Raw genomic sequence first — 17,477 nt, forward strand, 5'->3', positions numbered from 1 at the left:
TTTCATCAACTGATGCACTCTTCATTTACATTACATTAGTCATTTAGCAGACGCTCTTAGCAGACGCTCTTATCCAGAGCGACTTACATGAGCAATTAGGGTTAAGTGCCTTGCTTAAGGGCACATCGACAGATTTTTCACCTAGTCGGCTTGGGGATTAGAACCAGCGACCTTTCGGTTACTGGCACAACGCTCTTACCCACTAAGCTACCTGCCGCCCGCTCTTCAGTTCATAATCCTCTCTCTGACCACAAACAAACTAGGAGCCAACTACCCATAAAGCATCTCAGAGTAGAAGTGCTGATCTACGATCCGCGTTGTCTTTTAGATTCAAATGAATACACAGACGGGAACTGATACTAGACTGACTCTGAGATGCTTTATGCATACGGGCCCAGTATGTTAGTAGGGTGTACGTAAACTTCCCACTTCAACGCTAGAAGAACACAGTTCTGTGTGACTCACACTGGTCAGCCCGTGCATCATTCAGGTAGAACAGGATAGGTACCAGGACATCCAGAACATCACTGCTCTTCAACACGAAGAACAGGAACTTCTGAAACACACAAAAATAGCAAGTTTGTAGGCTAAAGGAGATCAACAAACAAACAAAGGCGCTAAGAGAGTGAACTTCAATATTATATGAATATTCTCGCTTGTACGGTGTGGAAACAGTTAGGAACAACAGTACTGTGCTTAAAAATATCAGACCCCCAGAGGTCAGACACAAACACTAGACCAGACTTGTCCAAGTTAAAGCAAGATCATTATCACAATCTTTTAAAAACGTGATCTCGAGAGAAGCTGCAAACGTCACTTAGGTGATGAAACACATTGAAACATCAAACATGTATTTGGAGGTAAACACTTATAGGCATCTCCTCAGTGCATTCCCTATCGGAGAGAGAGTAGGATGTAAAGTGATGATGTAATCAATGTGCGACACACCGAGGCGTGTCCCAAGCACACAGATGGAGGCAGAAGGGTAGAGCATTTGGATGCAGAAAGTGTTGAGGTGGACAGGTGTGATAGGCCATAGCTTGCAGCACAGAGCTCCAGAGGCAGGCCAACTAACAAACACAGATGTGTCACTTTACCTTACTCTATAGATGACCCTCACAGTGTTCTATACATGACCCTCACAGTGTTCTATAGATGACCATCACAGTGTTCTATAGATGACCCTCACAGTGTTCTATAGATGACCATCACAGTGTTCTATAGATGACCCTCACAGTGTTCTATAGATGACCCTCACAGTGTTCTATAGATGACCCTCACAGTGTTCAATAGATGACCCTCACAGTGTTCAATAGATGACCCTCACAGTGTTCTATACATGACCCTCACAGTGTTCTATACATGACCCTCACAGTGTTCTATACATGACCCTCACAGTGTTCTATACATGACCCTCACAGTGTTCTATACATGACCCTCACAGTGTTCTATACATGACCCTCACAGTGTTCTATAGATGACTCTCACAGTGTTCTATAGATGACTCTCAGTGTTCTATAGACAACCCTCACAGTGTTCTATAGATGACTCTCACAGTGTTCTATAGATGACCCTCACAGTGTTCTATAGATGACCCTCACAGTGTTCTATAGATGACCCTCACAGTGTTCTATAGATGACCCTCACAGTGTTCTATAGACGTCCCTCACAGTGTTCTATAGACAACCCTCACAGTGTTCTATACATAACCCTCACGACCCTCAGTGTTCTATAGACGTCCCTCACAGTGTTCTATAGACGACCCTCACAGTGTTCTATAGACGACCCTCACAGTGTTCTATAGACGACCCTCACAGTGTTCTATAGACGACCCTCACAGTGTTCTATAGACGACCCTCACAGTGTTCTATAGACGACCCTCACAGTGTTCAATAGATGACCCTCACAGTGTTCTATAGACGACCCTCACAATGTTCTATAGACGATCCTCACAGTGTTCTATAGATGACCCTCAGTGTTCTATAGACGACCCTCACAGTGTTCTATACATGACCCTCACAGTGTTCTATACATGACCCTCACAGTGTTCTATAGATGACTCTCACAGTGTTCTATAGATGACTCACAGTGTGCTATAGTTAACCCTCACAGTGTTCTATAGACAACCCTCACAGTGTTCTATAGACTACCCTCACAGTGTTCTATAGACTACCCTCACAGTGTTCTATAGACTACCCTCACAGTGTTCTATAGACTACCCTCACAGTGTTCTATAGACGACCCTCACAGTGTTCTATAGACGACCCTCACAGTGTTCTATAGACGACCCTCACAGTGTTCTATACATGACCCTCACAGTGTTCTATACATGACCCTCAGTGTTCTATAGACGTCCCTCACAGTGTTCTATAGACGTCCCTCACAGTGTTCTATAGACGTCCCTCACAGTGTTCTATAGACGTCCCTCACAGTGTTCTATAGACGTCCCTCACAGTGTTCTATAGACAACCCTCACAGTGTTCTATAGACAACCCTCACAGTGTTCTATAGACAACCCTCACAGTGTTCTATACATAACCCTCACGACCCTCAGTGTTCTATAGACGTCCCTCACAGTGCTCTATAGACAACCCTCAGTGTTTTATAGATGACCCTCACAGTGTTCTATAGACGTCCCTCACAGTGTTCTATAGACGACCCTCACAGTGTTCTATAGAAGACCCTCACAGTGTTCTATAGAAGACCCTCACAGTGTTCTATAGATGACCCTCAGTGTTCTATAGACGACCCTCACAGTGTTCTATAGACGATCCTCACAGTGTTCTATAGATGACCCTCAGTGTTCTATAGACGACCTTCACAGTGTTCTATACATGACCCTCACAGTGTTCTATAGATGACTCTCACAGTGTTCTATAGATGACTCACAGTGTGCTATAGACAACCCTCACATTGTTCTATAAACAACCCTCACAGTGTTCTATAGACTACCCTCACAGTGTTCTATAGACGACCCTCACAGTGTTCTATAGACGACCCTCACAGTGTTCTATAGACGACCCTCACAGTGTTCTATAGACGACCCTCACAGTGTTCTATAGACGACCCTCACAGTGTTCTATAGACGACCCTCACAGTGTTCTATAGACGACCCTCACAGTGTTCTATAGACGACCCTCACAGTGTTCTATAGACGACCCTCACAGTGTTCTATAGACGACCCTCACAGTGTTCTATAGACGACCCTCACAGTGTTCTATAGACGACCCTCACAGTGTTCTATAGATGACCCTCACAGTGTTCTATACATGACCCTCACAGTGTTCTATACATGACCCTCACAGTGTTCTATACATGACCCTCAGTGTTCTATAGACGACCCTCACAGTGTGCTATAGACGACCCTCACAGTGTTCTATAGATGACCCTCACAGTGTTCTATAGACGACCCTCACAGTGTTCTATAGACGACCCTCACAGTGTTCTATAGACGACCCTCACAGTGTTCTATACATGACCCTCACAGTGTTCTATACATGACCCTCACAGTGTTCTATAGATGACCCTCAGTGTTCTATAGATGACCCTCACAGTGTTCTATAGATGACCCTCACAGTGTTCTATAGATGACCCTCACAGTGTTCTATAGATGACCCTCAGTGTTCTATAGATGACCCTCACAGTGTTCTATAGATGACCCTCACAGTGTTCTATAGATGACCCTCACAGTGTTCTATAGATGACTCTCACAGTGTTCTATAGATGACCCTCAGAGTGTTCTATAGATGACCCTCAGAGTGTTCTATAGATGACCCTCACAGTGTTCTATAGATGACCCTCACAGTGTTCTATAGATGACCCTCAGTGTTCTATAGATGACCCTCACAGTGTTCTATAGATGACCCTCACAGTGTTCTATAGATGACCCTCACAGTGTTCTATAGATGACCCTCACAGTGTTCTATAGATGACTCTCACAGTGTTCTATAGATGACCCTCAGAGTGTTCTATAGATGACCCTCAGAGTGTTCTATAGATGACCCTCACAGTGTTCTATAGATGACCCTCACAGTGTTCTATAGATGACCCTCAGTGTTCTATAGATGACCCTCACAGTGTTCTATAGATGACCCTCACAGTGTTCTATAGATGACCCTCACAGTGTTCTATAGATGACCCTCACAGTGTTCTATAGATGACCCTCACAGTGTTCTATAGATGACCCTCACAGTGTTCGCATCTAAAACAACAGCTGCACAATTATTCTTATTCAATGAGCTGTAAATATACAACTAATGGCCAGTAATGTTGAAAACAGCTGAGAAGAGTGACGCTACAAAGAACAGCAGGAACCACATGACCTAGGATGGTCTTAGGGCAGAAGAGCTATCTGCACTCTGAAATCTTGTTGAAGTCCCAAACAGATCTGGGGCCAGGATAGAAGTGATGGGGGGAGACTACTAGTCCATATTCATCTAGGATAGTGTTAAGGCTAGGGCTGTGGCAGTCAAGAAATTGTCAGCCAGTTGTTGTCACGCAAAAGACTGCCGGTCTCACAGTAATTGACCGTTAATTAACATAAACACGTTTAGCATCTCCTGGCACACATACAAGCCGCTGATGCACGCCTTTGGAACATCTACATTTAAAAAAGTAGAATAAATACATTTAATATACACCATCACAATAAATACATTATTTATTTTAGGCAGGTCTAAAAAAACGATATGAAGAAAATGTATTTCAGAAGAACAGAATATGAGTTGGCCTACTGTATGTTAGACTATCTGGCTATGCGCCATGCCATGTGCAGTAGGCTAGTTAATTTAGCAGACAAGATATGCTTATAAGTCCCGTGCCATTATTTTATATTATATGATTTTATAGTAAGAATAATGTAATTGAACAAAAAATAAAAATGATATTTTTCCCATTCCTGAGCGAGTGCACATATGAAGTGGCAATGTTGAACGTAAAAGTGATAATTTGAAACAGGTCCGATAAACTCGATTTTGAGTTATTTGGCAACTTTAGTTGTGAATGATACAAACTTAGAATGTCTTAGAAATCAAAAGATATATGGGCTGCAAGATGCGACTATAGGTTATTAATGATGGGCATTCATATGAAGTTGGTCCCCCCTTTGCTGCTATAACAGCCTCTACTCTTCTGGGAAGGCTTTCCACTAGATGTTGGAACATTGCTGCGGGGACTTTCTTCCATTCAGCCACAAGAGCATTAGTGAGGTCGGGCACTGATGTTGGGCGATTAGGCCCGGCTCGCAGTTGGTGTTCCAATTCATTCCAAAGTTGTTCGATGGGGTTGAGGTCAGGGCTCTGTGCAGGCCAGTCAAGTTCTTCCACACTGATCTCGACAAATCATTTCTGTATGGACCTTGCTTTGTGCACGGGGGCACAGGAAAGGGCCTTTCCCAAACTGTTGCCACAATGTTGGAAGCACAGAATCGTGTAGAATGTCATTCTATGCTGTAGCGTTAAGATTTCCCTTCACTGGAACTAAGGGCCTAGCCCTTCTACTGCCAATGTTTGTCTATGGAGTTTGCATGGCTGTGTGCTCGATTTTATATACCTGTCAGCAACGGGTGTGGCTGAAATAGATGAATCCACTAATTTGAAGGGGTGTCCACATACTTTTGTATATATAGTTAGAATGGCCCATTATCAAACGGACAGGAAGGGGGGGGGGGGGGGGGGGAGAGACATGTCCTCTGTCTGACTCGAATAGCGAGGGTAGGCTACTCCGGTTATTTCACTCCAAGCATCAACCAACCACTGTTTGAGGAGCATGCAGCCTCTTCCTGCTCGACAGGTAATATTCCGCCCAAACTCTGTATGCCATGGGCTCTCCAACCCTGTTCCTGCAGCTACATAGTGGTTAATTTGGGAAACCAAGTGACATCTGTTCGGGAACATTGATAGTAACATGTTTTCAAAACAAAACATATTTAATTAAACCGTTGACAGCCCCCAGGAGATGGAAAATCACGGTAGTGAGATATTCTGTAGCTAAAAGGTAATGTGTCAGGCTACTAATTATGAAAAATATGAAAAGAAATCCCTATTACTAGGCTATTCAATATCAAATACAAATTCACTATAATTGTAGGCAGACTCTGTAAGACGCCCGAGACATGTCCTCTGTCTGACTCGAATAGCGAGGGTAGGCTACTCCGGTTATTTCACTCCAAGCATCAACCAACCACTGTTTGAGGAGCATGCAGCCTCTCCCAAACTCTGTATGCCATGGGCTCTCCAACCCTGTTCCTGCAGCTACCTAGTGGTTAATTTGGGAAACCAAGTGACATCTGTTCGGGAACATTGATAGTAACATGTTTTCAAAACAAAACATATTTAATTAAACCGTTGACAGCCCCCAGGAGATGGAAACTCACGGTAGTGAGATATTCTGTAGCTAAAAGGTAATGTGTCAGGCTACTAATTATGAAAAATATGAAAATAAATCCATATTACTAGGCTATTCAATATCAAATACAAATTCACTATAATTGTAGGCCGACTCTGTAAGACGCCCTGTACAATCAGTGAAGCAACGGCATTTGCCTAAGCTTATCTATACGTTCTCTCCCAGACTCATGGGATATCAAGTTTGAAGCGTAGCATAAGGAAACCAGTCCATCCAGTTTGCATAATAGTACAGTCCACACTCAAAGGCGATTACTAGAATTTGTTTAATTTTTAGAGGATAGGCTAGACCAGTTACAGTGGGGAGAACAAGTATTTGATACACTGCCGATTTTGCAGGTTTTCCTACTTACAAAGCATGTAGAGGTCTGTAATTTTTATCATAGGTACACTTCAACTGTGAGAGACTGAATCTAAAACAAAAATCCAGAAAATCACATTGTATGATTTTTAAGTAATTAATTTGCATTTTATTGCATGACATAAGTATTTGATCACCTACCAACCAGTAAGAATTCCGGCTCTCACAGACCTGTTAGTTTTTCTTTAAGAAGCCCTCCTGTTCTCTACTCAGTACTGCAAATACTTGTTCTCCCCACTGTATGTACCAAAAACATCTTAAATCAGCTTTTTTTTTAAATGTTTTTCTGCCCATACGTAATATGCATTAGGCTATGTATTGTCTAACGGCATAATCATTATTTTAATTCAGCGTTTTTCCCCCCTGGGCTTTGACTCGTATATTAGGCCTACAGTATATACGTATGCATAAACTCAAATATACGTATGAGTGTTTTGAAGTAATCATCACCTTAGAAAGCACTGTGCATTTCGTTGTGTTAGGCTTTGAAACAACATCCTCAACGACCATGTTTTTATCATGTTACCACCCGTTGTTCTTTCTTCATACTGATCGATCACAGTGTGAGGCGAGTTTTTAAAAGCGCGATACTGTTTTGATGATAAGTGTTTGATGTGATTTTCGATTGGATTTGCATCGATGTCCGAGTGGTTAGAGGGACAATAGAGCCCTGAGTACCAGGCCACTAACGACCTGATGGTTAGAGGGACAATAGAGCCCTGAGTACCAGGCCACTAACGACCTGATGGTTAGAGGGACAATAAAGCCCTGAGTACCAGGCCACTAACGACCTGATGGTTAGAGGGACAATAAAGCCCTGAGTACCAGGTCATTAGGACCTGATGGTTAGAGGGACAATAGAGCCCTGAGTACCAGGTCATTAGGACCTGATGGTTAGAGGGACAATAGAGCCCTGAGTACCAGGCCGTTAGGACCTGATGGTTAGAGGGACAATAGAGCCCTGAGTACCAGGCCGTTAGGACCTGATGGTTAGAGGGACAATAGAGCCCTGAGTACCAGGCCATTAGGACCTGATGGTTAGAGGGACAATAGAGCCCTGAGTACCAGGCCGTTAGGACCTGATGGTTAGAGGGACAATAGAGCCCTGAGTACTAGGTCATTAGGACCTGATGGTCATTAATAGCGAGTTGGGTACTAACCAACGCATGTCTCCCGAGTGGCGCAGTGGTCTAAGGCGCCGCATCGCAGTGCTAGCTGTGCCACTAGAGATCCTGGTTCGAATCCAGGCTCTGTCGTAGCCGGCCGCGGCCGGGAGACCCATGGGGCGGCGCACAATTGGCCCAGCGTCGTCCAGGGTAGGGCCGGCAGGGATGTAGCTCAGTTGATAGAACTTAAATGTAAATGTCCAGAGTGCATAAGAAGAGATTACCGTTACTCATGACTGCCGGTGTGGCGGTAATACAGTCACCGCAACAGTCCTAGTTAAGGCTAATAGAGCAGTGTTGTATCCTTCAATGTAGAAATGATGCGATGCAGGTACTAGCGCTCCGGTCCGAACCTTGTTGAAGTCGCAGAGCTTCCAGAAGAGCACCAGTAACTCCTGGTGGAACTGGATCTTCTTGGCTGAGTTGGGCAGGTAGGTCTGGATCAGAGGGTTGGTCATCAGTCTGGCCAGACCCTTCAGGATGAAGCTGAAGTCCTGGAGAAAGACAACAACAAACTCACCCTTCAATGTACTGTGACTTGAATGGTTAGAAAAGGACCTCTGATTGACCCGGAGTCATGTGGCTCTGGATTGACCGTTTAAACAGTGTACGTTAGTGTCTTACCTCCTCCCTATGGATCCTGGACAGGTAGTTTACAAACAGGTTGTCTGGTCCTACAGGCTGAGAACACAAGAAAGAGAAACATTATGACAACAGATGATACAACAACCAACAATTCCACGTGGCAAGATGGCGCTACCGCCATGTTACTTATTCCTATCCAGATCTCCACAGGGGATTGGAGAATCAGGGTCTCTTTTTACCTCCTGGTCCTCCATGGCGGATGTGGAGTCTGAGTGGGCCGGGCTGTGTTGGGCTGCGGCTGGCCCGGTCTCGTGCTCCAGAGTCACTATGAGGACCTGGACAGCATGCTCCACCAGCACCTCTCGGTAGTCAGAGAACATCAGGTGGTTGTAGGGGATACCGTACCCCACTGGGTCATAGGCGCACACCACGTTGAGGAGGGACGTGAAGAGAGGCAGGCTATGTCTGGGAGGGGGAGGAAGAGGTTATGATTAGTGTAACACACACACACACACACACACACACACTCTTCAAACCAAATCATCAGTCATAAAGTGTGTGTGTGTGTGTGTGTGTGTGTGTGTGTGTGTGTGTGTGTGTTACCGGTTGTCTGTTGCGCAGAAGAAGGTAACCCAGGGGTTGAGGATGTTGTCAGCAGAGGGGGGCAGGTACATGGCTTCAGAGAAACAGGTCAGCAGCAGCTTTAGAAGCTCCATCCTGACCACAACAGTGGAGAGAGAATAATATGAACAAATCTGAAATCAACTCCGAGCCCCTTGGCTCTGAGACGGCTGGACAGGTGTACATGGTAGGAGTTTCATCTTGCCCCCTGATGTACCAAGTGGAATTGTCGCCATATTGATTATACCCTATCCTACACAAGTAGATCTAGTAATTCAGGGATGCCCCGTCCCCCCCCCCCCCTCCGTCCTCCCTGGGTCTCACCTGTTGAGGTCGTGGATATAGTTGAGAGGGGGTGACTGAGCGAACCCCACCCCTGCCTCCCAGATGTACTCACAGCTGTCTATGGACTGCATGTCCTCCGCTGTGTCCTGGAGAAGAGGGGAACACGGAGGTGACCTTCAAACCTAGTCTAGCAGTAATTATATTTTAATTAAATGAAATGCTATTGTTACACTCCATAAACATAGCACAATGATTGTTTGGTTAATTAAACATGGTACAAACCATAGTTCACTGCACAACGTGTCATGTAAAGAATTCATGATCGTCAAATGGGAAGGTGATGAGGGCACAAAGGAGATGGTGGGCCATGCTTTATTCATATCAGCAGAGAGGGTAGCAAGCTGTGACTGTGAGAGCTGTGACTGTGAGAGCTGTGACTGTGAGAGCTGTGACTGTGAGAGCTGTGACTGTGAGAGCTGTGACTGTGAGAGCTGAATCATGAACTAAACGCATCGTGGCTTGTCGGTCATGAACGGGTGACTGATAATGGAGCATGGTACTACAGTAGCAGTCAACAGCCTGATGGACAGCCAGGGGGGGGTGGATGCATGTTCATGTTCCTGTAGCTGTGATTATCTATTCCATACAGATATCGGATCTTCACTTGATCACTTTTGTCACGGGACATTTTTCCTGCGCATCACAAAATTCAAATGAGTTTAGTTTAGATACGTTCACTGAAAAGCCACAGTTCCCGTTCTCTCCATGCGGCGGCAGTGTGTCATTCGGACCAGCGCCAGCTATCAAAATCATCCTCCTCACTCGCTCAAAACGCTAAAGCTCCAGACAGAATATTCATAAAAATGTCGTACTGTAGGCCTGTAGGTTACTGCAACATAAAAATGTAAAAAAATGCATCCATACACATCAACAACCGTCGTTTCATGTAGCTTCATAACACAAGATAGATATTGGTCTCCACTACGACATACAAGTGTCAAGTGTGTCCGAAATGCAGCTGTACACCTAAACTATAGCTAATCAAAACTAATCGCACAGGCCTATAATATCAGATTTAAGATTTAAAAGACAAGATGACATTGAGAATAGTGAGGTAGCCTACAGGATGGAGCGCAATGGCACATGAAAGAGAGCGACTGAATAAAAAATTTAAAATAAAATAAAAACACACATACTATGATTGTTTTGATCTACAGTATATATTATCAACAAAGAAGACGTCTTAAGGTTTCTAATTTCTAAGGTTACGAATCACCTGTTAAAACTGAGTTCAATTGTGGCCTGGGGTGGTCTAGCAGTTAGGGCCCGCCACTGCCTTCAGTGCACACATACACTGAGTGAACAAAACATTAGGAACACCTTCCTAATATTGCGCTGCACACCTCCTTGTGCCCTCAGAACAGCCTCAATTCATCGGGGCATGGACTCTACAAGGTGTCGAAAGCATTACACAGGGATGCTGGCCAATGTTCACTCCAATGCTTCCCACAGTTGTGTCAAGTTGGCTGGATGTCCTTTGGGTGGTGGCCCATTCTTGATACAGATGGGAAACTGTTGAGCGTGAAAAACCCAGCAGCGTTGCAGTTCTTGACACACTCAAACCGGTGTGCCTGGCACCTACTACCATACCCTGTTCAAAAGGCACTTACATCTTTTGTCTTGCCCATTCACCCTCTGAATGGCAGATATACACAATCCATGTCTCAATAACATGTCTCCTCCCCTTCATCTACACGGATTGCAGTGGATTTAACAGGTACAGTGGCTTGCAAAAGTATTCACCCCCCTTGGCATGTTTCCTATTTTGTTGCCTTACAACCTGGAATTAAAATGGATTTTTGGGGGGGTTTGTATCATTTGATTTACACAACATGCCTACCAATTTGAAGATGCAAAATATTTTTTCTTGTGAAACAAACAAGAAATAAGACAAAAAAAACAGAAAACTTGAGTGTGCATAACTATTTACCCTCCCAAAGTCAATACTTTGTAGAGCCACCTTTTGCAGCAATTACAGCTGCAAGTCTCTTGGGGTATGTCTCTATAAGCTTGGCACATCTAGCCACTGGATTTTTGCCTATTCTTCAAGGCAAAACTGCTCCAGCTCCTTCAAGTTGGATAGGTTCCGCTGGTGTACAGCAATCTTTAAGTCATACCACAGATTCTCAATTGGATTGAGGTCTGGGCTTTGACTAGGCCATTCCAAGACATTTAAATGTTTCCCCTTAAACCACTCGAGTGTTGCTTTAGCAGTATGCTTAGGGTCATTGCCCTGCTGGAAGGTGAACCTCCGACCCAGTCTCAAATCTCTGGAAGACAAACAGGTTTCCCTCAAGAATTTCCCTGTATTTAGCGCCATCCATCATTCCTTCAATTCTGACCAGTTTCCCAGTCCCTGCCGATGAAAAACATCCCCACAGCATGATGCTGCCACCACCATGCTTCACTGTGGGGATGGTGTTCTCTGGGTGATGAGAGGTGTTGGGTTTGCGCCAGACATAGCGTTTTCCTTGATGGCCAAAAAGATCAATTTTAGTCTCATCTGACCAGAGTACCTTCTTCCATATGTTTGGGGAGTCTCCCACATGGCTTTTGGCGAACACCAAACGTGTTTGCTTATTTTTTTGATTTTTTTGCTTATTTGGTTTGATTCCAGCCCACGCCTCCTGGAACAAATAACTCAATCCCCTCCGATTTACAAAATTTTGTTACACATTTCAAATATGGACTTGATAAGAAAGGCCTATTTAATGGATAACATACAGTGCCTTCAGAAAGTATTCACACCCCTTGAATTTTTCCACATTTGAAAATGAAGCCTGAATTTAAAATGGATGAAACATAGATTTTTGGTCACTGGCCTACACACAAAACCCCATAATGTCAAAGAGGAATTATGTTTTTCGAAATGTTTACACATATAAAAAAAAATGAAAAGCTGAAATGTCTTGAGTCAATAAGTATTCAACCCCTTTGTTACGCCAAACCTAAATAAGCTCAGGAGTAGAAATGTGCTTAACAAGTCACATAATAGGTTGCATGGACTCACTCTGTGTGCAATAATTGTGTTTATCATGATTTTTGAATGACTACCTCATCGTTGTACCTCACACATACCCAGTCACTACAAATATACAGGCGTCCTTCCTAACTCAGTTGCCGGAAAGGAAGGAAACCGCTCAGGGATTTCACCATGAGGCCAATGGTGACTTCAAAACAGTTACAGAGTTTAATGGTTGTGATAGGAGAAAACTGAGGATGGATCAACAACATTGTAGTTCTCCACAATACTAACCTAATTGACAGAGTGAAAAGAAGAAAGCCTGTACAGAATACAAATATTCTAAAACATGCATCCTGTTTGCAATAAGGCACTAAAGTAAAACTGCAAAAACAAATCTGAATAGGAAGCGTTATGTTTGGGGTAAATCCAACACAACACATCACTGAGTACCACTCTAAATATTTTCAAGCATGGTGGTGGCTGCATCATGTTATGGGTATGCTTTATATATCAATTAGCATAGCATATATTGTTGCTTTATATATAAGCTAGCATAGCATCTATTGTTGCTTTATATATATATCAGTTAGCATAGCATATATTGTTGCTTTATATATCAGTTAGCATAGCATCTATTGTTGCTTTATATATCAGTTAGCATAGCATATATTGTTGCTTTATATATCAGCTAGCATAGCATATATTGTTGCTTTATATATAAGCTAGCATAGCATCTATTGTTGCTTTATATATCAGTTAGCATAGCATCTATTGTTGCTTTATATATCAGTTAGCATAGCATCTATTGTTGCTTTATATATCAGTTAGCATAGCATCTATTGTTGCTTTATATATCAGTTAGCATAGCATCTATTGTTACCTGCTAGGTCTGTGCATGTTCTATGAATCAATTTAATAATAATAATAATTAGTCATTTAGCAGACGCTCTTATCCAGAGCGACTTACAGGAGCAATTAGGGTTAAGTGCCTTGCTCAAGGGCACATCGACAGATTTTTCACCTAGTCGGCTCGGGGATTAGAACCAGCGACCTTTCGGCTACTAGGCACAACGCTCTTAACCACTAAGCTACCTGCTGCCCTACCTTGTATTATTTATAATCATGTTTTATGTAGGTCGTGCGCTCACAATCTAATTGTTATTTGTCCAATTATTTATTCTTTCTTAAAATTATTTTTTAAAGGAGTGGGGCAGTCCCACTCCTTCCGTTAATTTTTTTTTTCTCCTAAAGCTTTTACTGAAAAGATAGAACAGTTTTGGAAAGATGGATAAGATAGGGGGAGGGTGGGCCGGATTCTAACCCACACTCTGTGTGCCGGGGTCAGCTGCTGTAACCGACAGACACTGAGGCCAAAATAATGTATTCTTCCTATTGGTTGCCTTGAACATATAATAAAACAATTGATTTTCCCTAACGAAAAATACATCTACCCCCTACAAATATGTCCATATATTATAATCCACATACTTGACACGAGATGCGCTGAAGCTACATAGGCTACTTGAACAGTCTAAGGTACAATGTAGGTACGGAATTGCATTGTATTCAAACACCGCTTCCAGCTGCCCCCTGGCGCTGGACATTCAAATCCTCTTGCTGCATGATTATCTTCCTCCTGTGACAAAACAGGTCAAGCATTTCGCTACCCCCGCAATAACATCTGCTAAATATGTGTATGTGACCAATACAATTTGATTTGATTAAGATCCTACATCTGTATATAGTGCACTACTTTTACCAGGGCTCATTGGGCTTTGGTCAACAGTAGTGCACTATATAGGGAATAGTGTGCAATTTGGGGACGCACCCTTTGTTCACTCTTACTTCCACCTGAGCGGAGCATTCATCTGACTTTACCCATCTACAACACCAGAGAGAGAGATACAGTGGGGAAAAAAATTATTTAGTCAGCCACCAATTGTGAAAGTTCTCCCACTTAAAAAGATGAGAGAGGCCTGTAATTTTCATCATAGGTACACGTCAACTATGACAGACAAAATGAGAAAAAATAATCCAGAAAATCACATTGTAGGATTTTTTATGAATTTATTTGCAAATTATGGTGGAAAATAAGTATTTGGTCAATAACAAAAGTTTCTCAATACTTTGTTATATACCCTTTGTTGGCAATGACACAGGTCAAACGTTTTCTGTAAGTCTTCACAAGGTTTTCACACACTGTTGCTGGTATTTTGGCCCATTCCTCCATGCAGATCTCATCTAGAGCAGTGATGTTTTGGGGCTGTCGCTGGGCAACACGGACTTTCAACTCCCTCCAAAGATTTTCTATGGGGTTGAGATCTGGAGACTGGCTAGGCCACTCCAGGACCTTGAAATGCTTCTTATGAAGCCACTCCTTCGTTGCCCGGGCGGTGTGTTTGGGATCATTGTCATGCTGAAAGACCCAGCCACGTTTCATCTTCAATGCCCTTGCTGATGGAAGGAGGTTTTCACTCAAAATCTCACGATACATGGCCCCATTCATTCTTTCCTTTACACGGATCAGTCGTCCTGGTCCCTTTGCAGAAAAACAGCCCCAAAGCATGATGTTTTCACCCCCACGCTTCACAGTAGGTATGGTGTTCTTTGGATGCAACTCAGCATTCTTTGTCCTCCAAACACGACGAGTTGAGTTTTTACCAAAAAGTTATATTTTGGTTTCATCTGACCATATGACATTCTCCCAATCCTCTTCTGGATCATCCAAATGAACTCTAGCAAACTTCAGACAGGCCTGGACATGTACTGGCTTAAGCATGGGGACACGTCTGGCACTGCAGGATTTGAGTCCCTGGTGGCGTAGTGTGTTACTGATGGTAGGCTTTGTTACTTTGGTCCCAGCTCTCTGCAGGTCATTCACTAGGTCCCCCCGTGTGGTTCTGGGATTTTTGCTCACCGTTCTTGTAATCATTTTGACCCCATGGGGTGAGATCTTGCGTGGAGCCCCAGATCGAGGGAGATTATCAGTGGTCTTGTATGTCTTCCATTTCCTAATAATTGCTCCCACAGTTGATTTCTTCAAACCAAGCTGCTTACCTATTGCAGATTCAGTCTTCCCAGCCTAGTGCAGGTCTACAATTTTGTTTCTGGTGTCCTTTGACAGCTCTTTGGTCTTGGCCATAGTGGAGTTTGGAGTGTGACTGTTTGAGGTTGTGGACAGGTGTCTTTTATACTGATAACAAGTTCAAACAGGTGCCATTAATACAGGTAACGAGTGGAGGACAGAGGAGCCTCTTAAAGAAGAAGTTACAGGTCTGTGAGAGCCAGAAATCTTGCTTGTTTGTAGGTGACCAAATACTTATTTTCCACCATAATTTGCAAATAAATTCATTACAAATCCTACAATGTGATTTTCTGGAGAGAAAAAAATCTCAATTTGTCTGTCATAGTTGACGTGTACCTATTATGAAAATTACAGGCCTCTCTCATCATTTTAAGTGGGAGAACTTGCACAATTGGTGGCTGACTAAATACTTTTTTTCCCCACTGTAACTGTGGCAGCCAGGCAGACATTTGAATCCATTTTACTATAACCTAGTTAGAACCTAGCTGTCAGCAGCAGCCTCATTGTTGATCTTCATAGATTACTACAGTACCAGTCAAAAGTTTGGACACACCTACTCATTCAAGGGTTTTTCTTTATTTTTACTATTTCCTACATTGTAGAATAATAGTGAAGACATCACAACTATGAAATAACACATATGAAATCATGTAGTAACCAAAAAAGTGATATACAAATCAAAATATATTTTATTTTTTGAGATTCTTCAAATAGCCACCTTTGCCTTGATTACAGCTTTGCACACTCTTGGCATTCTCTCAACCAGCTTCACCTGGAATGCTTTTCCAACAGTCTTGAAGGAGTTCCCACATATGCTGAGCACTTGTTGGCTGCTTTTTCTTCACTCTGCGGTCCGACTCATCCCAAACCATCTCAATTTGGTTGAGGTCGGGGGATTGTGGAGGCCAGGTCATCTGATGCAGCACTCCATCACGCTCATTTTTGGTCAAATAGCCCTTACACAGCCTTGAGGTGTGTTGGGTCATTGTCCTGTTGAAAAACAAATGATAGTCCCACTAAGCCCAAACCAGATGGGATGGCGTATCGCTGCAGAATGCTGTGGTAGCCATGCTGGTTAAGTGTGCCTTGAATTCTAAATAAATCACAGACAGTGTCACCAGCAAAGCACCCCCACACCATAACACCTCCTCCTCCATGCTTTACGGTGGGAAATACACATGCAGAGATAATCCATTCACCCACACCGCATCTCACATAGACACAGTGGTTGGAACCAAACATTTCCAATTTGGACTCCAGACCAAAGGACAAATTTCCACCGGTCTAATGTCCATTGCTCATGTTTCTTGGCCCAAGCAAGTCTCTTCTTCTTATTGGTGTCCTTTAGTAGGTTTCTTTGCAGCAATTTGATCATGAAGGCCTGATTCACACAGTCTCCTCTGAACAGTTGATGTTGAGATATGTCTGTTACTTGAACTCTGTGAAGCATTTATTTGGGCTGCAATTTCTGAGGCTGGTAACTCTAATGAACTTATCCTCTGCAGCAGAGGTAATTCTGGGTCTTCCATTCCTGTGGCGGTCCTCATAAGAGCCAGTTTCATCATAGCGCTTGATGGTTTTTGCGATTAACTGACCTTCATGTCCTAAAGTAATGATTGTCGTTTCTCTTTGCTTATTTGAGCTGTTCTTTTAAGAAGGCACACCTGTTAATTGAAATGCATTCCAGGTGACTACCTCATGAAGCTGGTTGAGAGAATGCCAAGAGTGTGCAAAGCTGTCATCAAGGAAAAGGGTGGCTATTAGACTGCTCCCGAGTGGCGCAGCGGTCTAAGGCGCTTGAGGCGTCACTACAGACCCCCTGGTTCGATTCCAGGCTGTATCACAACCGGCCGTGATTGGGAGTCCCACAGGGCCGCGGACAATTGGCCCAGCATCGTCTGGGTTTGGCCGGTGTAGGCCGTCATTGTAAATAAGATTTTGTTCT

At 43.4% G+C, this 17,477-nt stretch overlaps 1 protein-coding gene across 1 annotated transcript in view; it reads right to left on the reverse strand.

Annotated features, from left to right (window-relative positions):
- Positions 1-17,477, reverse strand: part of LOC311100788 (protein HID1-like) — a gene marked incomplete at its 3' end in the record, with an annotated part of 37,738 nt that overhangs the window by 9,787 nt on the left and 10,474 nt on the right. Inside the window, exons 5-10 of the mRNA XM_084141749.1 lie at positions 9,462-9,568; positions 9,120-9,233; positions 8,756-8,981; positions 8,556-8,612; positions 8,285-8,425; positions 466-556 (exon numbers count right to left, since the gene is read on the reverse strand). Coding sequence (XP_083997875.1) covers positions 466-556; positions 8,285-8,425; positions 8,556-8,612; positions 8,756-8,981; positions 9,120-9,233; positions 9,462-9,568 — 736 coding nt within the window. The remainder of the gene's footprint in view (positions 1-465; positions 557-8,284; positions 8,426-8,555; positions 8,613-8,755; positions 8,982-9,119; positions 9,234-9,461; positions 9,569-17,477) is intronic.

Source organism: Coregonus lavaretus (assembly GCF_964263955.1).
Source record: "Coregonus lavaretus genome assembly, chromosome: 25".
Taxonomy (NCBI): Eukaryota; Metazoa; Chordata; class Actinopteri; order Salmoniformes; family Salmonidae; genus Coregonus; species Coregonus lavaretus.